This window comes from Raphanus sativus, chromosome 9, assembly GCF_000801105.2.
Source record: "Raphanus sativus cultivar WK10039 chromosome 9, ASM80110v3, whole genome shotgun sequence".
Classification (NCBI taxonomy): domain Eukaryota; kingdom Viridiplantae; phylum Streptophyta; class Magnoliopsida; order Brassicales; family Brassicaceae; genus Raphanus; species Raphanus sativus.
Window position 1 is genome coordinate 926,023 of NC_079519.1, and position 23,243 is coordinate 949,265.

General features: G+C 30.0%; 3 protein-coding genes, 1 long non-coding RNA gene and 1 other non-coding gene across 5 annotated transcripts; all 5 read right to left on the reverse strand.

Moving 5' to 3' along the window:
- Positions 1-3,287: 3,287 nt before the first annotated feature.
- LOC108826524 (metacaspase-5-like) lies at positions 3,288-5,462 on the reverse strand. The gene is made up of 2 exons (XM_018599900.2): positions 5,117-5,462; positions 3,288-4,171 (listed from the first exon to the last, which is right to left on the reverse strand). Exons 1-2 carry the CDS (start codon positions 5,460-5,462, stop codon positions 3,330-3,332), a joined length of 1,188 nt encoding a protein of 395 aa, XP_018455402.1. The 3' UTR covers positions 3,288-3,329.
- Positions 5,463-8,347: 2,885 nt separating this feature from the next.
- On the reverse strand, positions 8,348-8,954 carry LOC130499685 (uncharacterized). Its single transcript, XR_008938570.1, has 2 exons — positions 8,792-8,954; positions 8,348-8,600 (listed from the first exon to the last, which is right to left on the reverse strand). It is a non-coding gene; the product is annotated as an uncharacterized LOC130499685 (long non-coding RNA).
- A 480-nt stretch (positions 8,955-9,434) lies between these two features.
- On the reverse strand, positions 9,435-11,115 carry LOC108825834 (metacaspase-6). Its single transcript, XM_018599187.2, has 2 exons — positions 10,627-11,115; positions 9,435-10,364 (listed from the first exon to the last, which is right to left on the reverse strand). Exons 1-2 carry the CDS (start codon positions 10,970-10,972, stop codon positions 9,583-9,585), a joined length of 1,128 nt encoding a protein of 375 aa, XP_018454689.1. The 5' UTR covers positions 10,973-11,115; the 3' UTR covers positions 9,435-9,582.
- Positions 11,116-16,133: 5,018 nt separating this feature from the next.
- Positions 16,134-16,205, reverse strand: TRNAK-UUU (transfer RNA lysine (anticodon UUU)). Its single transcript has one exon. It is a non-coding gene; the product is annotated as a tRNA-Lys (tRNA).
- A 203-nt stretch (positions 16,206-16,408) lies between these two features.
- On the reverse strand, positions 16,409-18,160 carry LOC108826450 (metacaspase-5-like). Its single transcript, XM_018599832.2, has 2 exons — positions 17,781-18,160; positions 16,409-17,308 (listed from the first exon to the last, which is right to left on the reverse strand). The coding sequence occupies exons 1-2, from the start codon at positions 18,124-18,126 to the stop codon at positions 16,479-16,481; spliced, it is 1,176 nt and encodes a 391-aa protein (XP_018455334.1). The 5' UTR covers positions 18,127-18,160; the 3' UTR covers positions 16,409-16,478.
- Between the last annotated feature and the right edge of the window lie 5,083 nt (positions 18,161-23,243).

Genomic DNA, 23,243 nt, shown 5'->3' on the forward strand with positions numbered 1-23,243 from the left:
GGTAGGAGGAATAAATTCGTAAAGGAGTAATAATTATTTTGGTAAAAATAAAGTAATCGATACTTTGAACATTTTTTATGTTTTTCTGGATGGAAATAATGTGATTTCTTTTTGTTACTTGAAAAGTAAAGCAGACAATAATACAATTTGCTAACCGTGAGCAATATAACATCTCAACTCTTAGAAAGTAGTAGATGATTCATGTTTTGGAGGTCGCAATTTCTTGTGGGTTCGAGTCTGGCCATGTTGCTTAAGTACATGTCCTTCAGAGGAATACTGTAAACACTCAGTGTTTTCTTAATCTTTACCCAGCAACTGTTAAATGTAGATATTGTGTGTTCCCATTCCATGGTATCTAGAATCTTTTTCCCCTGTTTCAATTTTCCGTTATACAGCCTCACAATCAAACGATAAATCAGACTAAAATACATACCTCACAAGAAAAAAATGTAAAAATATAAAAAAAAAAACAAACAATGTTTATTAAACGTATATTCTAACTGTTGAAATTATTTTAAAAATCACATCCCGCCCTCCTATGGGACCGACCCTAACTTTTATTATCAATATATTAGTACAATTTAATTTATTAATTATAATATTTTAAATAATTATTGTGAATTTCTTTGGCTTATAAGAAACACAATTGATGTTTTGTTATTATAAATATTATAAAATAATAAATAAATTTCAGATTCATTTCAAACCAAATTATACGGGACCGAACCTAGCGTTTATTATCAATATATTAGTACAATTCAATTTATTAATTATAATATTTTAAGTAATTATTGTGAATTTTTCTGGCTTATAATAAACACAATTGATGTTTTGTTATTATATATATAATAAAATAATAAATAATATTCTAATTCATTTTAAACCAAATTATATGCTGGATATAATAATTTTACACTATTTACAGATATTATTGTTTTAATTTATAGAAAGAATATTTTAAAATATAATTTAACTTATTAATTATATTATTTGCTATAAAATATGCTTAAGATTAAAAATACTATTTGAATTTAATATATATCACTGTAGTACCAAAATTATTCAAATTATTACTTCTTATGAAATTAATTTTTTTATTCAAATGGTTATAACTGAGGTTGATTAAAAAATGTCACTGATTATTAAAGGTTTGTGGACTATAAAAGTGCTGTATTAAAATATATGGTTTACATTAATTAATGAATAAGATATACGCTAAACTTCAAAACATTCAAATAATAAAACAAAATAGTGTGTATATTATATTTCTTGAAACTTTTGAGTTGGTTTTACTGTCTTCTTACTCGAGTTCTTTGAGAAGGAGCACCCATCTCAAATCTAGGACAGAAAATTACTACCAAAAAATTTCCCTTTAACTTCATTAACCAATGAACCAGCTTCTTTAACCAATGAACCTGAGTTGATTTTGTCTCACCATATTTTGACTATAGCTTCTTCCCCTGTGGAGATATGAAACACACACACACTTTAACACTTCTGTCTGCAATTTAGAAAGTTCAATTATATTAAAGCAAAAGCAAAATTTATCTAAATTTCTCTCGTGTCTGTTGAGTGATCTCTTTGTAAAGTATTTCATTAAACGTACCAAAACTTTTAGATCTTTGGCTAATATTTCAGTAGCTTTTGCTTTGTCGTATCTGAAATAAACATACAAACAATATCATTAATTCAGAGAAGAACATAGCCAAATCATTCAATCAAGAAAGAAATTAAAAGAATAATCATTCTGATCTGGAGAATCAAGATACCTTTGCTTCCTAATCTCAAAGAAAATTTCCATAAGATCATCGACCTTATTGAACCCAGAGAGATAGATCACAGCTTCGCCCCACCCATCAGCAACACCTTTTGCGAGTACTTGATATTAGAAAAGATACTAAAACAAAATCACTGCTTCATCTCAAGCTGAGTAGAAAATAAATTAAAAAGTTTATATGGAGAAGATGAAACTGAATCCAAAACTGATCCAATAGAATCGAAAATCCTTAGTCGTACGCAAAAGCTAAGGCTAGAAGTCACTGAAACTAAAAACTTTGCTACAGTTGGTATTTTTAACGAAATGGCTACGATTCTAGTAACATGTGACTAAAAGCTAAATAAAAAAAATAGTAAGCAAAGAAGTGAGGAGAGAGATGAGATTTGGGTGTATTCTGCATCACTATTTATAGTATTAGAATTTGAGAATCACAGAGAAGGTGTAAGGTTAATTAATGAATACGTAGTGGGTACTCAGGTTTGAAAGACATAAATGAGAGAATAATTAGTTGGTGTAAAAGCTCAGAGTAGCCGTTCCGAAGGGAGAATTTGTAGAGCCTAAGACGGTGAGAGTTAGAGGTTGGAAAAAAAGGTGATGAGCCAAACAGTTTACGTCTCACCATATTTTGACTATAGCTTCTTCCCCTGTGGAGATATTTGGGTCCATAAATTTATGCTTAACTAACTATAATACATAAAAAAAATTTGTACATAGGTCCAAAATAGTTTTAAGCCGGCACTGATCATCAACTCGGAACGGTTCGGAGGGTCAGAATTTAAAACAGGAAACAAAACAACACGATTGGAAAGTAACACATAGATTCTTCACATTGATTTGACTCACTAAATATCTCGAAACTCCATTGTTGGTGTAAGAAAAAGAATGTGTCAGAAATGAAGAAGAACACGAACCTAAATTTCAGATTCAACTTCGGTGAAGACGATAAGCGTGCATCGATATCGGGTTGAATAAAAAAAGAAAGCTCACAAAATGTGGCCCATTAAAAATAGTCAATACATGAAACACATTTGTTTTTTGATAAAGGGAACATAAGCCCATCACGATGCAATTTAAATGAAACGCATTATTTTGGTGGCCAGGACACATGTCACCCTGACAACAAATGAATTTGTGACATGGCATCCTAGCTGTCACAGCAGGAGGGATACTCCATGTTTTATAGTATTAGATGCTACAAATCGACTGTAAAAATCGGGTAATAGTTGGTTATTAGGTAGATTATAAAGGGAAGGTTGATAAATATTTATTACACATCCTAAGAAAATCGGAAGTAAATATTAACAGGTCACCAAGTCAACAACTAAAAAGGTACGATAAATGCATAGCCAATGACCAACTAACATTTGCATTAGGTGTGTTTAAACATTTTGAATACAAAAGATAATAACCAAAATAACACTTGGCATTCTTTTTTTTTTGTAACACTTGCACACTTGGCATTCTAATCCAAGTTACAACAACAAAACAACAAAGAAATCACATAACTTATCCAACACGGAACTCCAAATACATTTTGAGAATATTACAATGATCAACAAATAAACGGAGCATTCACGTAACCATCGCTACAGTACAGCCCAGGTCGTTGCGTAAAGCCCTGTTTCTTAAGAAGCTTTCTTGCCTTCATAACAAGTTCTTTATATGTAATCTTACCATTAGTCTCCTCGAGTATGATCTGTACAGCATTGGTGAATGCTCCATACGCCAGTTCAGGTTGACCTACAGGACTTGCGTCTGCTGAAGTTTGATCAGTTTGACAACCACTAATCAAAATACCGTTACCCGCAATAGAATCATTGGTTGCACCTGCGTAGACCTCTTGCTTTCTCCCAACGTACTCTTCATTGTCGTTGAGCTTGTGTTCAATAAAATCTTGTGCTAGTTTCCCAATCATTCCCATTAGACCACCTTGATCATTTTCACCTTCTTGCAGATTTGTTAGAAGCACTTTCATGAACTTCTTCACCTTTGAAGATGCATCTTCTCCAAACATGTTGAAAAGTGTTGGTCTTATTTTACCAACTTCGATATCATCGTTACCCATGTCGTGCTTGAGGATATCAATTAGGGTCTGTATAGGTAGAGATTTGTTTCCGACATGGACTTTCTCCCCATTTTCTAGCTCAATATTCTCTTTAATATTGGTTTCTTCTTCTTCTTCTTCTTCTTCCACAGTTTCAAGCACGAAGTCTTTGATTCCAAGTCTTGAAGAGCCTCCAGATTCTTTCTTTGGCTTCTTCTTCTTCTTCTTTGTGCTCTCTCCTATCTGCTCCTTAGCTTCATCGATGAGACCACCACTATGACAAGAGTCTGAGATGATTGTAATGTGTGCGTCTTTTGGAACCTTCTCCACAAGTTCCCTAAATTCATCATCTGAGAATATAACCACAACAGAAAATAATATTTAGACGAAAAAGAGTGAAGCTAAAACCTATATGAAAAAACTATATATTGTAATAGTAAGAATTATCATGGTTGTCTTCATTTTATAATAAATGTTTTTAAGATTTTCTACATAGACTAAGAAAATTATTAGACCACTTTCATAACGCTAGTTTTTCACCAGTATATAAAAAATGAAAGAAAAAGAGCCAAGGTATCTGTCTGTACCTCTGCAAAGATACTTTACTCTTAAGATCAGAAGATCTTCTACCATTTGGCTAAGTTCTTACTGGTTACTATATTTTTAATTAAATTACTAAACATTAGTTTTAAGATAGTTCTAACTGATGTGGTTGCCTTAGATTTTCTATTTTATTTTTTCGTTTAATATATTATTTTAGTCTGGTCTTTTCCATGGATTTGGATAGTCCAGGTTAATCAAGAAAAAATATTATTTTGTTTGATTCTATTAATTAGTAAGTTAGATATTAGAAATGTAAAAGAAGTTTGTAATAAAACTAAAACCACACTTAAACGAAAGAGTATAACTTTCTTTGAAATGAATATTGATGAGAAATTTCATTTGACTTAGACCACATAAAAACACTAAGCCCTGCATGCTTAAGTTCATAAGATTCCAACATGAGATTGGACCCTGACCATAGGAGATTCTACTCCTCCAGTCCCAATCTTTCTCACCAATTTAAAATCGATCAAAGTGATAAACAACAAGCTCAACTTCTCACCAAAGCAACACAAAGTAAAAGTCAAATTTTTTTTTTTCCTTTAAATTTCCTTTATTTATTCAAAAAACCAAATTACAAGGCTACCACCTACCTCCTGTGAGTCTAAACCAGAACAAAATCAAGGGACTTAACAGAACAAAATCAAGGAACAAATTACAAGTCAGTTTTCAACGTATAATGTTTTACGTACCGGTGATAAGATTCATATCGCATGGAACGATACACTCATCGTAACCAGTTTCATCATCTTCACCGGTCTCCGCAGGCAACCTCGTCCCGTGTCCACTGTAATGAACGACGAGAACATCGCCTGATCTAGCCGTCTCAACTAAATTCAACAACGCCCGTCTAATGTTCTTACCGGTAGGTTTGGTGTAAGAGTCGTCAGTATCAATCAGCTCAGTGATGTTACACTCGGAGAATCCGAACCGATGGACTAGACATCTGTGCATCCTCCGAACATCGTTGACGCAGCCTCGTAACTCCGCCTTAGTTCCAGGATAGTTGATTCCTATCAATACCGCTTTCTTAGCCATTGATGTTACCTCAAAAGTTTTGCTTTAAAATTCTTCTTCTTTTATTTTTATCGTGAGACGTCACACCTTGTCCCTCTTCACACTTTTATACAAATGTTCTGGTCAAAGATACCAAGATTTTTTTCTCAGAGAAAAAAAAGATACCAAGATTTATTACCATTAAATGAAAGAAGCATTGGATTTTTTTTTTTCACATGAAAGAAGCATTTGATAATGTTGCCAAAAACAAAAACAACTCTTAATTATAAAAACTTGTTTTCTTCAATCATAATTCCATTCCATGTATATTTTGTAAATTAATCTTATCTTAATGCAATTAATTACAGAATATTTAAGAAATTAAGAGAAAACTATGTTCTAATTATCCAAATATATCCAAAACGCCAGCAATATTCATTCAATACATAATCGAGTTTCATTTAATGAAATACAGTAGAAATTCTATAAATTAATAATATTAATATTTTAATATTTTATTAATTTGTAGAGTTATTTTTTTTAAAAAGAATAGATTTTTCTATTTTAATATATATTTACCTTTTTCGGAAAATCCAAAAATAGATGAAAAATCTTGTTCTTTTACCATATCCACTCGCAACGTATTTTTTTTCTTTCCTTAGCAAATCAGATGTGATCGATTATCCTCTATTGGGTTAATGTACAAAACCAAATCTCTGGATATTTTCTAAAGTAAGTAAAATATTTTGATTTTAATGTATATACATTAATTAACATTTTGAAATTCTACATTCTTATTAGTTTTATTAAATTATTTGGTGTGTATAAAATATGTTTCATAGAATTTAAATGTATTTTTACATATAACTATACTAAATATCATTAGAATATATTAAATGCTAAAAATATAATAATTTTATTGTGAATATAAAACTAACAATGTAATGGTTGGTTTTCACTTATAAAAAGTATCTACAGATATATATTACTAATTTATAATTTTAATGAGACTATATATTTACACATAATTTCTGAAAAAATATTATCTTCATTATTTTATCTATGTTAAATTTTGAATCGACCGATCGAAAAATATATTAATTTATGAAACATATTAATTTATGGTATTTGTTAATTATTAAATATTAATTTATAGAGTGTTTACAGTATACAATATTTTTAAAGTAGATAGACATTCTCAAATTATTCTACGGACAATTATTCTCTCTTATTGTGAAACTTTTTTCCGCTTACCTTGGATTTAGTACCATTTTTTATATAAGCCCCTCGTTCATTTCCTTTTTCACTAAACGACATATTTAGTCGAGTCTTTGTATTGTGGAATATAAATCAACAATTAAAACTACCTATTAGAGCACCCACACCCACATTGAAGGTTGATGTGGGGATCACACAAATCCCCCCAAAAAAATATTAAAAAAATACAGATCTGATGAACCTGTGTTGCTGAAGGTCACTGAGAAGAGACGATATCAACACTGTTTCGTGGATTCCACGATACGTGGCGGTCCACGATTGGTTTGATTATTTTTTTCTAAAAAAAAGATAATCAAACAGAAAAAAAATACATTTTAAAATCTCTCTTGCAGGTTCACTGATGCTGATATCTTTACAAGACAACTTCATGACACACATGTTTTGATCACTATAACCGTGTTTATGATTTCAGATCAAATCTGATTCGTCGATCACTTGTTTAGTGACCTTGTAAAATTTTGTTTGGAATTTGGTAAACTGAGTTCGGCGTTTTAAACGGCGAGATGCAAAAAAGCAATATTATTGGTAAGTTTCTCAAATAGGAGATTTAAACTAAAAGTATCATTCTTTAAACATTAATTTAATTATCCAATCAAAATTAATGGTCTAGCACAAAATATCAGGAATTAACTGATTAACCGTCTCTCGTCGTGTCGTTCACATGAATGCAGAATCATTAATGTGATTTACAAAATCGGTATAAATCTGGTTTTACATTGATTTTCTTAATTTTATTGTTAAGATACTCAATGAAAACCAATTGATAGAGATGCTCTAACAAAAGACTCAAATGTAAAGAAAAATTATTTTTTACCACATTATTAGTACCATTAAACACTTTTACATTTATTAAAGTGATATTTTAAAAATATCTTTATCATTAAAGAGGCAAAAAGTTCTTATATCATTCTTATAAATATAGAAATATAAATTATTATTTAAAAATAAAAAGATAAAAGAATGTTCATAGCTTTCGAATCATAAATTTTTCGAATTTGAAATTTTTTTATAAATATTTTCTTTTGATTTTTGTTTGCAAATTTTCGTTTAGAAATTTGATTTTTTTTTGAATGTATTTTTAAAAATTTTTAGGTAACCCTAAGATAATAAGTGTATATTACCTCTTTAAAATAAAAAATAAATATGGTTAAAGTAAACATGAAAAGTGGTATTAGAAATGTGGTAGTTTTGACAATTCCTCAAAATATATCAGATGAATACATTATCCTTTATCGTAATGTATCATGAATAATTTTGTTTGTTTTGACAAGAAAAACTTCAAATTTTGACTACTATATTCGTCTGGAAGTGGTCAGAAACACTCTGTTTTTTCCAATTTCTAACCATTTATAGTCGTCAAAAAAGCTCCATCAGAAATGACTTTTGGTCAGAAAGTGGTCATTAATTCTTGACCATATAAGTGGTCAGGAGATTCGTCGGAAATGTTGTCAAAAAGTGGTCACAATGTTCCTGACCATTTCCTGACCAATTTATGTTAATTCTAACCATTTATTAATAATTTTATCTAATTTTTTCAATTAAATTTATTAATCAATAATCTGTATTTAAAATACAAATGACTAAATCAAATATCGTTTAAAGTTGAAATCTAAATCATTAACACTGAAATAGTTTAACATAATACTTACAAAAAGTTTTAAAACAAACAAAGAAAGCTACAAAACGCAAGCATATATAATACTGTCTTCAACTACACCAAGCAATTCTGAAATTTTAGTCACAACCTTATGTGCCATAACAATCTTCTAATCTACTATTGTTGTCTTCTGTTTGTAATCCTTAATTGTGCTTCTTGTCTTAGACATGAAACTAGCTGAACGCACTTGTCCTGGATCTGGTATTATTCCAATCCAAAATGGTGATCTTTAATGTCATAGTTTCCTGTAAATCAGAAGTATATAAGAAAAAAAATTGATAACTATGAAAACTAACTTACCATGAAAACTAGAAGTGTTGATCTCTGTCTGGGTAAGAAAGAAGCAAACTCAATGAAAATTTACTTGAAAAATTCTATATAATAGTTAAACCTATAAGTCATTGCAAATCAACTAATTATATAAAAGAAACATTACCTGTTGCGCTTGAGTAGTCATCTTCTGAGATTCAGTGTGGATAGAGAGATTTCCGCCGCTGAGGTGAGAAGAAGACATTAAAGAAAGTGTAAATTAGATTAAGATATTTGACTTTATTAACCATATCTACTACACCGTTTTTGACCATTTTCCGACCACCACAAAAAAATGGAAAAATGGTTTAAGTTTTATCAAAAATAGCTGACCATTTTCTAATCATTTTCTGATCATTTTTTTGACGACATTAAAGTAGTGAAGACTTCGTCAGAAATTACTGACCATTTTTGTAACCACTTCGGTTCGTCAGTAGTTTCTGACACCTTTTGTCCACTTTGTTTAATCATCATAAAATGGTTAGTCTACGTAGACTGCAGCTAAAAGGATTATCTCAAGTGAGGGAAATTTTGTGGATTTTTTTGGATATAGGAAACCAGGTGTATCTCCATGTTAAGAGGTTCTTCAGGAGAGACCCTTCCTCAGCTTCTTCCTCCTCACCATCGAGAAAAGAGAATTGAACAGTATTTCTACAATGAAGAAACGGAGAAAAAATGAAGTACCACTAAAACAAAAAGTTAATGAAAATGTGAAAAAAATGAAGCATTATTGGAGATCCTCTAATAAACCAATAACTTACGAAAATAAATGAGAAATTTCAACCAACAACCAATATTAAACAACACAAAAGTTACACTTTATTCAAATTCAAAGTTACAATACAACACAGCATCAAAGCAGAAAACGTGTTCCACACGAAACCAAACCAACAAACAACAAAACCCTCGAAACTTCTTTCAACATGTAAACTGATTATTCACATAATCATCGCTGCAATACAGTCCAGGTCGTTGTTCAAACCCCTGTTTCCTAAGAAGTTTCCTAACCTTCAAAACAAGATCCTTGTTACTAATCTTACCATTAGTCTCTTTAAGTATGATCTGTATAGCATTGGTTAGTGCTCCATAAGCCTGTTCTGGATGACCTGGTGGGCTAGCATCAGCAGAAGTTTGATCAGTTTGGCAACCACTGATCAGTATACCGTTATCAGGAAGTGCACCACTGATTGCACCAGCATAGACCTCTTGGATCGCAGGTATCACAACATCATTTATCTTCTGCTCAAGAAACTCTTGAGTTAGGTTTTCAATTGATCCCAATATATCACCTTGACTAGTTTGACCAGTAGTAGTAGTCTCTTGTAGGTTGCTTAGAATTACATTCATGAACTTCTGCACCTTTGGGCTTGAATCTTCTCCAAACATATCGAATAGAGTTGTTCTGATTTTTCCTACTTCGATATCATCTTTTCCTGTTTCTTGCTTCAACATATCGATCAAAGTCTCTATTGGGAGAGATCTGCTCCCCAAATCAGTAATATCCTTGCTCTCTGTCTCTTCTACTCCTGTCTCCTTGTTGGTTCTCGAAGATTCTCCAGAGTCTTTTTTCTTCTTCTTTGTGCTCTCACCAATCTGCTCTTTGGCTTCATCTATGAGACCACCACTGTGACAAGAGTCTGAAACTATTGTAATGGGACAGTCCTTTGGTGCCATATCCACAAGATCCCTAAAATCATCATCTGTAAACATAGTCGTCACACAAGAAAATTTATATTTCAACATAAAGGTATCCAAATATATTCATAACGATCTCATGATATGCAAAGTTTTCCTTATACGAATAACTTGATTAATTCAGAACCGTAACATAATAACCCTTTTAAAAATTCCACATAATTCATGGCCGGTTAGCTAAGTGAAACATTTATCAATCTTGTTTATTAAATTATTTATAACTCTCACAATCGCCTGCATATAAGCTTCTTATCTTTTTTTACTTACCGGTGATAAGATTCATATCAGAAGGAACAATACACTCATCGTAACCAGTATCATCGTCTTCTCCAGTTTCAGCCGGCAACCTCGTCCCATGTCCACTGTAATGGACGAAGAGAACATCGCCCGGTTTAGCTGGCTGAACCAGATCCAACAACGCCTGTCGGATGTTCTTGCCGGTCGGTTTGATCGTAGAGCTATCAGTATCGATCAACAGTTTGATATTCTTGTCGGAGAATCCGTAACGTTCGACGAGGCTTACATGCATACGACGGACGTCGTTGACGCAGCCTCGTAGCTCAGCCTTCGTGCCTACGTAGTTGATCCCTATCAGTACTGCTCTCTTAGCCATTGATGATATGATATTTTCAAACTCACTTTGATAAATTTTATGATCCTGTAGTGATCCATCTTTGATGGTTTATATAATCATCGTATTATTATTAAACTAATGAAACCTATTGTTTCTTTTCCGGGACCTTGCCTATGTCACATTTTTGTATGACTTGAGGAAAATTACAATAAATGAACTATAAGCTCACGTCTTTTTAACACAAACATAACATTGTTTTCTACTATAATGTGTGTATGAAAGATGAGAGTACTCTTTTCCCCGGTCAAGTGGAGTTAATAACTAAAACGTACAAGACTTAGATCGCTTGTAAGAACTAGTCCAATAATTTTATATTTAGGTCTTAGACTTAGTCTTATTGGCTTGTACGACAGAAGAAAAAACTCTATTATTACTAGTTGAATCCCTTTCGTGATAGGGCAAGCAATGGCACGTTATAAGCACGTCGCTTTTGTGAAACCAATTATTATGAGTTTTTTTCTTCTGTCGTACAAGCCAATAAGACTAAGTCTATTTGATTCCTTGTATCCGAAGTCAATGGAACTTTATAGTCTTTGCACACAAACGAAAAGGTGGAATCTATTTTAAACAAACAAATTTGAATATTTTACAATTTTCTTAAACTAGTTTTTATTTCTCTAACATTTTATTCTATGAGAAAACAAATAAATTAGATTTTTATATAATGCACATATAAAAATTATAAAAAGTAGAAGATATCTCTATATTTAATTTTATTAAGCTGAAGAGTTCAAACATCATTCTATGTATATAATAATAATAATTAAACCCCACTTGCTGATAAAATTATCATTGGTATAAATATACAGTTGATGTTCACATTACAACGAACAAAAAACAGAACCTTAGAGCATCTCCAACAAGCCCCTTCATTTTTTGTAAGGTCCACCTTTAAAATAAAGGGTTGAAGGGGTGATTCTCCAATGGTGACCTTCAAATTTTTTTTCTTGAAAACTTATATTTTACACTTTAGTCCTCAATTTCAGTAATAGTTCATTATAGTCACTAAAATTTTATAACTTAACAGTAAACACATATTAATATTTATTATTGACATAATTAGTAAAAATATTTAATTATAACATCAAATTACTTATAATAAAAGATAAAAAACATAATAACATAAAATTACACATAATAATAAACATAAACAATTCAAATTACTATATATATATATATATATATATATATATATTAAAAATACAAAACTAATCAATATAATTATTTCCGTAATGCTCCCAAATATGCTCAATCAAAGCATTTTTAAGTGCTAAATGAGCATCCTTATTTTTTAGGATATATACCATCAGCCAAATAATAAAATCCTATTGAAAGAAATGGAGGCTGAAAATAAAATCCTATTGAAAAATCTAAACTCCATTGATGATATTAACACTCGCGAGTTTATCTGAGCTGAACAAGCAAGAATCATACAAAAATGAACTCAGCAACAACAAACCGAAGAGAATGCTCAAAATTTATATCGAGAATACTTTGGTGATTTTGGAGGTTCAAGACCAAATTTACCTTAATATTAGTAATAACTTTTCAGCTTATGGATTTATCTGAATATTAGTATTGTAAGATATATTTAATGTGTAATATTATTATTATTTAAAAATAATTTTATAAGACCAAAATCATAATATTTAAGTGTCAATATAATTATAATAGTAGAATGCCAAATAAGAAACAATAAGTACACAATCATTAAACATATATAAATAGAAGGAGGACTAAAGTGAAAAGTAAACAGTGTTTTAAAGGCCTGTACAGTGCCCCTTCATATTTGGAGGTGTACTGTTCACCCCTTTAAAATTTGAAGGGATAAAGGGCTGTTGGAGAGCAAAAACCTTTAAAAAATGAAGGGATGAAGGGTTGTTGGAGATGCTCTTAGAGCATCTTCAACCCCACTCTATTTTTTACTCTAAAATAGAATTTAGTGTAAGAAATGCTCCAATGGTACTCTATTTTTTACTCTATAATAGAGTGAAAAATAGGTTTACTCCAAATATAGAGTAAATTGTTTTTTTTATTCATCACTCTATTTTTTACTCTAAAATAGAGTATCATTAGAGCAAACTCCATCTCTATTATAGAGTCACTCTATTTTAGAGTAAAAAATAGAGTGAAATCTTGGAGATGCTCTTAGTACTAGAGTTTACTCAATCTTTAAATTAAGGTTTATCATCAAAATGACAGCCACGAAAGCATGTGGATGATTAAAGTATATGTAGTGGGCCTAGTGGCTGTAGTGGATGATTAAATTTTGATGATAAACCTTAGTCTACTCGAGTAAATCATATATCTATAATATTAAAGTATATGTAGTGGGCCTAGTGGCTGTAGTGGATGATTAAATTTTGATGATAAACCTTAGTCTACTCGAGTAAATCATATATCTATACTATTAAAGTACAAGCACATTTGGATTTTTACTCAGTTTACCCCTATTAAAGAAGCTTTCTTTTGTATTCATTAATGATATTTTGGACATTCTGTATTGGTTTCTTTTTTAATTGTTTTTGGTTTGTTATTAACCACCGGTTTCCTAATTCAATTTTGGTATGTGATTATTCCGTGTTTGATACTGCATCATTTTAATATTTTTCCAACCGGACATGTTTGAAACTGCATCGTTTTTTCTCAAACTATTTAATGGTTTGGTTTTAAACTGCTTTTTCCTAAATATAATCCCAACTATCTAACAAAAATTATTTATAAAAAATAAAAATTGTTTATTGGTTCAACCAGTGGTTCAACCGGTAACCGGATTTCGATTTTAATAGTTTTTATTGGATTTTTTAATTTTTTTTTTTTCAAACCCGAACTGAATTTATCTTTGATCAACCGGTAATCCGTTCAACCGCAGGTCTAAGTCGAATTTCAAAACACCGATCAAAACTATAAAACTGTTATATTGGTTTATATTTAAAATATCTAATTCAAAATTAAAAACCTAAAAATACATGTATAATATAGTTTTATCAAACATAAATCTGGATATAAAATACATATATGAGACGAATTATATAAACACATATACAAAACGAATTATATAAATGTGATTATATAAAATTTTCACCTAACATAAACCCGCGCTTTGAAAGCGCGGGTCAAAATCTAGTATTTTATTAAATCCACTTCAACAAATCAAATTTATTACCTCATATAAAATTACATTCATATTACCATACACAAAAACTCACAAACATTGATGCCAGAAAAGTCATGAATGAAAGTGGCTCTACTCAATTAGTATCAGTGTATCACCAGACACTACAAAAAAATGGCTAGTTTAAATCATTTATTTTATATATTTGTATTACTTATAAATGATGCAAAAACATTTTACATCACTTAAATAAATGACTTAGTTTTTGGTGATGCAAATAATTTGTATCATTTTGTTGAAAACTGATGTAAAAATAGTAAATATTTCTATCAATTATTTAAGTGATGTTAGTATGTGTCAATTGTTAGAAATGATGTTACCATTTACATCATAAATTATAATTGATGTTAAATATTTATTTCAGTTTATAAATAAATGATGTTAAAATTAAATTAAATTATTATAATAATTACGACAATATAAAAAATTATTTGATTTAATAAATAATTTTTTATTAATTAATGATATATTACAAAACAACAATATCTTTTTTTCAATATCAGTTAAGATTTCAATAACAGAACTAAAATTAAAAACTTTCATTATATTTTTTTTTCAGAATCTACATCACGATTGAAAAATAATTTACAAAAAAAAAGATAAAACAACACATATCAAACGCATCTACTGATGATAGCTTCATCAAAACATTGTTCCTTGTTCTTAGTTCCTTCTTGTACAGGTCACATGCTCTATTTCTGCGATGGATTGTAAACTGTTCATGGTGAAGATTCTTTGAGTATCATCATATTTGAATAGATACTTTTGTCCTGTAAAACTTAAAGAAAATCAAAATTAAATTTAATAGAGACCTTTGATGATTTCTGTTTGAGAGAAAATAATTATCTATAAATGTGAATAGCATATATTTTTAAAATACCTGTACTGTTTCTCCTGTAGAAAACTTTTGGAGATGAAGTTTACCATATCTTCATTTTAATCTATTAATAATTGTTAGGAACGTAAATATCATTCCAAATAGCAAACAGAAACCAATAGGTGAAGAAATGAAAACAAAACATGTAGTAATACAAAATAATAAAGTCTTTGAAGATTTTAGAAGATGAGTAGAAGATGATCAGTAATCAGAATTTTAACTTTGGAAAAAGTGGTTGAAAGTTTTCGAAGTGTTGTGAGTGTGAGAGAAGTTCTTGACGTGATAAGAGGAATGTGAGTTTGTGGGTGAGATAAAAAAGGAGATCAATTTTCTTAACAAACTAAAAACAAAACCATAAATGTTAATTAACTATTAGCATTTATTTCAGGTAAAATTTTAGCATATCCCTCGTAAACTCTTTTTTCTAGTTTTTTTTTTTTGAATAATTATGTATTTATAATCAGTTACATATACTTGGATGTAAAAAATCAGTTATATATGTTTTACATAATTTAATTTTCAGGTTGATTGGTTAATCAAAATTTTTTAAAAGATAGCCAGAAAATATATAAATTTTATATTTTTATACAATCAATATTGAATATTCTAATTTATAAAAATAAGCTTTAGAATCGTCAAATGTATCCAAACAAAAAAAATCGTCAAAATAAGCTTTAAATATACATATATATATATACTGTAAACAAACTTATTTTTAATATCAAAGTTGCATCATTTATTATAAACAATGTTGCTTTAAATCATTTCTCTAACTGATATTAACACAAATTAATACATGCATCAGTTATTTAAGTGATGTAAACTTTTATTCTGTATCAATTGTTTGAAATGACGTAAACTAGTATAGATTTGTATCAGTTGCAGTGAAAATGATGTTATATAGATTTAAAAACACATCGGTTACTATAACTGATACTGAAACAAATATTCTACATCATTTTTTAATAAGTAATTCAAACTTATATCAATTGTTTTTGTGATACAATTTAAGTGATGTAATACAGTCTTTTTTTTGTAGTGAGAGTTAACATATAAATGGAGCACTCACAAAACGGTAAATACGAAAACGCCGTCTGTGGGGATCGAACCCACGGCCACGGGATTAAAAGTCACGCGCTCTACCACTGAGCTAAGACGGCTTGACAATTAAACAACCTAAGTAACTATTAAGATTAATAATTTTGATTACCAGAGGCGTTAAGAGTTTTCGAATTAGCCTTTTACGTACCCAGTCATTAAACCTGGTGCTTATTTTTTTCAGCATAACGAGAGAAGATGAGACTAATCCTAAGAGTTGCTTGTACCTGTATTAAACTCGAGTTTATAACAAACAAAATATAAATCACATGAATACTTGTTCAACATCAAACCAAATGTATCTGAAGAAAATTACAAACATGTCAAAGTTTTTCTCAACATATGAACTGAGCATTCACGTAACTGTCGCTACAATACAACCCTGGTCGTTGAGGATAACCCTGTTTTTCAAGATACTTCCTGGACTTTAAAACCAACTCTTTGTAACCGATCTTACCTTTTGTCTCAGCAAGTATGATCTGTAATGAATTCGTGAATGCTCCATAGGCCTTGTCTTTAGAGCCAACGTCAGCAGAAACTTGATTAGTTTGGCACCCACTAAGCAGAATACCATTGCTTCTAAGTCCTCCATTAATAGCCCCTCCATAGACCTCTTTCTTGCTCTTGACTTGTGTCTCCATCGCAGGTTTCAAATAGTCTTCATCATTTAACTTATCCTTCAGAAAAATTATTGCTTGTTTCCCAAGTGTCCCCAACATCAAACCCTCACCAGTACTCTCTTGCATATTGCTCAGTATCACCTTCATGAACTTCTTCACCTTTGGGGATGCATCTTCTCCAAACAAATCGAAAAGGGTCGTCCTGATATTCCCCTCTTTGATATCATCTATTCCTGTAGCTTGCTTCAACATATTGATCGAAGTCTGTAGTGGTAGAAATCTGTTTCTGCCATTGACATTGTTTTCACCACCTTCTTGTTCAATCTCGATGGATGTTTCTTCTTTTGATGCAGCCTTACTTGTTGTACCTTTGGAACAAAAGAGTCCAAAAAGGCATTTGAACTTTTTATTGGACTTCTTTTTAAAGCTCTCTCCTATTTGCTCCTTGGCTGAGTCAATAAGACCACCACTATGACAAGAGTCGGAGACGAATGTAAAGGAACAGTCCTTGGGCACATGACTCACAATTTCTTTGATATCATCATCTGTAACATAACCAACCCCCACACACAACAAATAATTAGACAAGCTTGAAAAAAAAGACTTCTAAGTATGAGTATAATAATCTAAAATGGATTTGATTAGCATAATTTTTCTTTAACTCTATTATTTTGTTTTTAGTTCCATAAAGGCCTGACGAGATTGGTAGTCCCTTATATTAGAACCACAACATGTATTATTAGTTTCGTTTTAAACTACATGATTCTTTTGACTTTTAAACAGTTGATAAATAATATGATAAATTGGATCGAAGTTTTGTTTTTTTCGATAGTGAAAAAATAAAAAAATAACTGAAGATTTCTTATTACATTTCTTTTATTTGGTTCAGCTTATACCAATCTTACTTTAGAATGAACTTATTATAAAAAAGGGGGGGGGGGGGGAGATAACTTGGTTTTGAATTCTCTCACAAGATAAACAAAATAACGCAAAAGGAAAAATATATAATAGTTTTACCGGTGATGTAGTTGATATCGGAGGGAACTATACACTCGTCAAAGCCAGTATCATCGTCTTCTCCTGTCTCCGGTGGCAACCTAGTCCCGTGTCCACTGTAATGAACAACGAGAACATCACCTGACTTTGCCGACCCAACAAGACCCCACAACGCCTGTCGAATGTTCTTGCCGGTGGGTTGGGTTTTTGACGTGTCTGTATCAATCATCTCAACGATGTTCTCCTCCAAGAACCCGTACAGTTCGATGAGTGATTTGTGCATCCTCTTGACGTCATTGATGCAGCCCAACAGCTCTCCTTCGGTTCCAGGATAATTGATCCCTATCAATACAGCTTTCTTCACCATTGATTCTGATGAATTGATTAAAATATTCTCTTGTGTTTTGGTAATTTATTGTATGATGTTCATAGATGGTGCGTCCTTCATTGTTTTATAGCCATGTTTGTTGTTAAAACTAATAATGATTTTGATTCTTTAATTATTATTTTAGCGTTATTAGGTGTTCTTATTGGACATTTTGATTAGTGTTTTACAATCTACATTGTATGATTACATCCTCTGTTTATAATCAAGAGTCTTATTTATATATTGGTAGCCACGCTGTAGTTGGGTGTTCTTCTCGTAACAGAGAACAAAACATGTGCGAGATTAATCGATTTATTATGTGGAAATCCCCTTAGAGCATTTTTATCCCAAAGACTCAAAATGAATCTCTTAATGAGTCTCTTAAGAGCATCTCCATCTCCACTCCATATTCTATTCCATTTATAGAATAAATTGTGTGAGAAATTGAGTAATGAACAAAAAATAAAAGCATTACTCTATAAATGGAGTAATGCATTTATTTTTTGTTTGGAGTTGGGATGAAGATGCCCTAATATTTTTTTTAATAATATTAGTAGTAAATGTGAGGTTAAGAGACATATTTAAGAGATCCGAATATTTATGTCCTTCAATGCAAATTTCTTATTTAGGTTTTTTTTCTTAAAATGTTTAAATAAAGATAAAAATTATTTATTAAATAAAACATTATAAAAAGATAACATTTAAAACATAGATTAATATGGAAAAACTTAAAAACAAAAATTAGTAAAAAAACGACAAAATTTTGAAAGAAGCATCCGAGCCATATAGAAATTGTTTTTGATTGTTTTGTGATAAAAATTTGTGATCAAGAGAAGGAGAGAACATGAACTTGTTTATTAGATGAAAATGTGTTTGGTTGTTTTGTTTGGTGAGATGAATAGCACATGAGAGAAAAGTGTGATCAAAATGTGTTTGGTCGTTTTGATCGAAATGTGTATGGTCGTTTTGTTTGGAGAGAACGAAATAAGATGAACTTGTTAATGCTCAAGTTTTGACAATACAAACGTGTTGCATGGATTGATAGATGTGAAAATCTTGATGAAGAGACGAGGTGATCAAGTGAGAACGTGTTGCAAGTCTAGGCACTTCAAGTATAAATCCGAGCAAGTGGGAATCAAGAGACAGTACAACTTTTCATTATTTTCGATTCACAAAAAGTGTCAAATGATAAAAGAAACTTATGGATCAATAATTTTGGATCAATAATTGTTGGTTGAAGTCCTCCTCCAGCGGAGCTCCGGGGCGTAAGCCAGGCGCTTCCGTCGATGCCTGCTCGGAGCCACTTCGGTGAGTTCTCGACTGAACTTATCCCGGCTATTCTCTTGCTCTTTTGATTCATTCAGATGCAGCGAGAAGGCTTTGTTAAGGGTGTTAAATTGTTGCTATATTGATCTTATTTCCTATTGCTTTCAAGCTTTCTCTTGTTAGAAGTTTGAAATCAATCTTGTGTATCTTAGGGGGTTTTTTTTTTTTTTGCGACCTCTAAGATCAGATCAGCTTCTAAGCAGATTGTGGTCTCAACATAGTTTGTAACCGAACCATCATTTTCATTAATGATATTTACCATTTAGCAAAAAAAATAATTTTGGCTTTTAAACATAAATTAGCTTTTCCTGAAAATCTCATGAGTTTCCTGAAAAGTAAAGAAGCTTCACAGGTTTTTTTTGCTTTGCTCATAATTTGAAACTAGATATGGATCCGCACAACCGTGCGGGTTTTTATTTTCATTTTATGTTTTTATTTAATTATTTATATATTTTTTCAAATACAATAAATTGTATAGTTTTTCTGTTTTTTTAATTAAAACTCACACGTATGTGTTGTTTCTTATTTTATATATGTTTTGTTGGATTTGTTTTTAATAAACTAATATATGCAAAGTTCAACAATTTATTAATTATTTTATACTTTTTATATATTATTAAAAATAATATTACATGTATTTCTCAATTTAAATTTAAGTAATAATAAAAATAATTATTATTTTGTATTTTTATTTGAAATTTATAATAATTTTAAAATATTTAGATACACTAATCTTTAAGCATTTAGTATTAGATATCTATAGATATGATAAAATAAAATATTGAGTATTAAATAAAATTTGATACTTTTTAATATGTTAGATTTGAAGGTATATATTAGAACATAAGTTTTAATATAATTCAAACATATGTAAATTTAAATTGGGATTTACATAAATATTGAAATCTTCTTATCTATTAAAACAATATACATCTTATAAATGGGTCAATATAGTAATCTAATATATCAAATGGATCATTATTAATTAGTGTTCAATTCTTGTGTCCAAAAGTATAGGAACTGATTTTTTTCGGAAAAACACATATGTACACTTTAGCATGTATATTTTTAGTGTATATCAGGATTTTATAAGTAAATATATTTTTATGTTTAAATAATTGAAGTTATTATTTCATTAAATTTTATACATGGTTTACGAATATAAATACCTTATGATATTCTAAATGAAAGATTTTTTTAAAAAATAAATAAGTTAATCTATTAATTCTATATAGTTTTCTATTTAGTTCATATAGTACTTATATTTTAATATAGTATAGACTATGATTATAAAGTTTATGAAAATAGCATACAAATTTTAAAATTTTGTTAAAATCTTAATTAAAACTAATTTGAATAATATTATGCTGCTAATTACGAAATTAACTGATGCATTGTTATATCAAAATATTTAATTTTTAGTAGGATTTTGTTAGATTTTTTGTCAATAAACTTGCTATAATTAAAAATAAAATTAAAACAGTTTTATAGGTGAAGTTGTTATATATGTTGAGTATATAAGATGTGATATTTTAATGATACCAAAATGTTAGTTAGAGTTAAATGAAATTTTATTTTCTAGTAAGAGTCCATTTACTTAAAATCACACATAAATGAGAAGTCATGACTTCTCTTTTAATATAATAGATACACTAGATTTTGACCCGCGCTTTCAAAGCGCGGGTTTATATTTGGTGAAAATTTTATATAATCACATTTATATAATCCGTCTTATATATGCATTTATATAACCCGTCTCATATATGTGTTTTATATCCAGGTTTATGTTCGGTTAAAACTATATTGTACATGTATTTTTAGGTTTTTAATTTTGAATTAGATATTTTAAATATAAATCAATATAAGAATTTTATAGTTTTGATCGGTGTTTTGAAACCCGACTCGGACCTGCGGTTGAACGAATTACCGGTTTGTAACCCGGTATTTTTAATATTGTGATTTTTCTAATGATAAGACAAATTCGGTGATCATAAGTTGGAAATTTGTTTAAAATATATTTATATTTTTCAAAATCGTTCTAAATGATAATGATTGTTGTCAAAATTAATAATTTTAGAATTAAAAAACCGGTGGTTAATAAAAGTATCAAACATGGAAATAATCGATGCAGTATCAAACAAAGAAATAATCGCAGGCCGAAATTAAATTAGGAAACCGGTGATTAATGACAAATCAAAAATTAATTAAGAAGAAATTGGCGTAGAATGTCCAGAATACCCTTAATGAATACAAAGGAAAGGTTCTTCGGTAGGGGTAAAAAGAGTAAAAATCAAAAACATGCTTGTACTTTAATAGTATAGATAGGTTCGGCTGTATAAGCTTTAAAATGGCTTGACTGAGATGTATTTTGTTTGCTGTAGTAGTGCCAGGAAGGAATAACTTCTTACATCTGCTTGATGATTCACAGGTTTTTTTTCCCTTACATTTATTTATTATTCTCTCTTTCGGCGCATCAATGTAGAAGTTTTGCTTGCTGTCCTTATTCTTGAATGGTTTTCTTTCATATTTGTGTATGATCAGCAGAACCCTGGTCCACCACACCCACCTCCTCCAACAGCAAAGGAATCATCTCATCACAGCTTAGCTTAGCTCCTTGCGGGTAACCAAGAACGTGTGATTGTGCATTGCTTAAGCCATAATGGCTAAGGCTTTCTGAGCTTGTTCCTTCCTCTGGAGTTACATGTATTTCACTGGCTCTTAAGCCACCTAGGTGAGGACTGAGGAGAAACCTTTTCTTTGTCCCAAAGTTGAAAAACTCATTCTGTTTTTCTTTTTTTTTAGTAAAACTACAAGACTGGACAAGACCACATGTGTCAAAGGCATTAACTTCATTTTTTGATAGTGCGGAAATGGAACTGAGCTCGGGCTTGAGAATTACAACATCAACATCATTGGAGGTAAGTAAAGAGATATACCAAGTTTGTTTGTGTTCATCACTTTGACAACAAATGTCTTATGGCTATGTGTGGTAAATATTTAAAATTTCTATTTAAATAGAATTGTTAAAAAAAAATCTCACGTTGTTATTGTTTGTTTATTGGTAGAACTTGATCCGTGATTATATAGAAATTTTAAATATTTGGAATTCGAAAACATCATGATCCACTCCTATCAATACAATTAAAACAACAGACATTTTTCAGACATTCCCTTAGTTTTTAAACTATTTACAGGAATGCCATTGAAATATATTAAATATTTAATATTTAAATTACCTAAAATATATTGGAGAGATCTTTAGAAAATCTGAACAAACAATATTTAGCCTAATATAGTTTCACATAGAATTTGAATTAAATAGTTACATTTTTATTTGTATATGTGATAGTACATAGACGTTTTTTTCCTACGTTAACTTACATTTTTCCTACGATTATATATTATTATCATAACTAACATAGATAGGTGGGGTTTAATATGATTATAACATAACTTAGTGATGACACTTTAATGCACATACCCAATTAGTTAAATTCAAACAAAAGAACGATACATATACATTTTATTATATGAAATAACTTTCAAATTGTATTCGATACTATATATTATACTATTATATTTATTTTTACAAATTCCAAAATAAGTGTTCCATTCTATTTTTAAGTAAAAATTGAAAACAATATTTTATAATTATAATAAGACAGAAAATAACATTTCTAATAAATGATTACTCATCCAACTTTAAGCTGGAAAAAATGAATATATCGCATATTCAAATTTTATTAAAGATACAAAGTTTGAACTCACTGAAAAATAATTAAAATATAAAA

What these genes read in the sequence shown, in the direction of transcription:
- LOC108826524 (XM_018599900.2), bottom strand. Translation starts at nt 5,462, where the DNA reads ATGGCTAAGAAAGCGGTATTGATAGGAATCAACTATCCTGGAACTAAG. An exon ending in CGATATGAATCTTATCACCG is followed by an intron (nt 4,172 to 5,116) that starts GTACGTAAAACA and finishes TTATATTCTCAG; the next exon opens with ATGATGAATTTAGGGAACTT.
- LOC108826450 (XM_018599832.2), bottom strand. Translation starts at nt 18,126, where the DNA reads ATGGTGAAGAAAGCTGTATTGATAGGGATCAATTATCCTGGAACCGAA. An exon ending in CGATATCAACTACATCACCG is followed by an intron (nt 17,309 to 17,780) that starts GTAAAACTATTA and finishes GTTATGTTACAG; the next exon opens with ATGATGATATCAAAGAAATT.
- LOC108825834 (XM_018599187.2), bottom strand. Translation starts at nt 10,972, where the DNA reads ATGGCTAAGAGAGCAGTACTGATAGGGATCAACTACGTAGGCACGAAG. An exon ending in TGATATGAATCTTATCACCG is followed by an intron (nt 10,365 to 10,626) that starts GTAAGTAAAAAA and finishes CTATGTTTACAG; the next exon opens with ATGATGATTTTAGGGATCTT.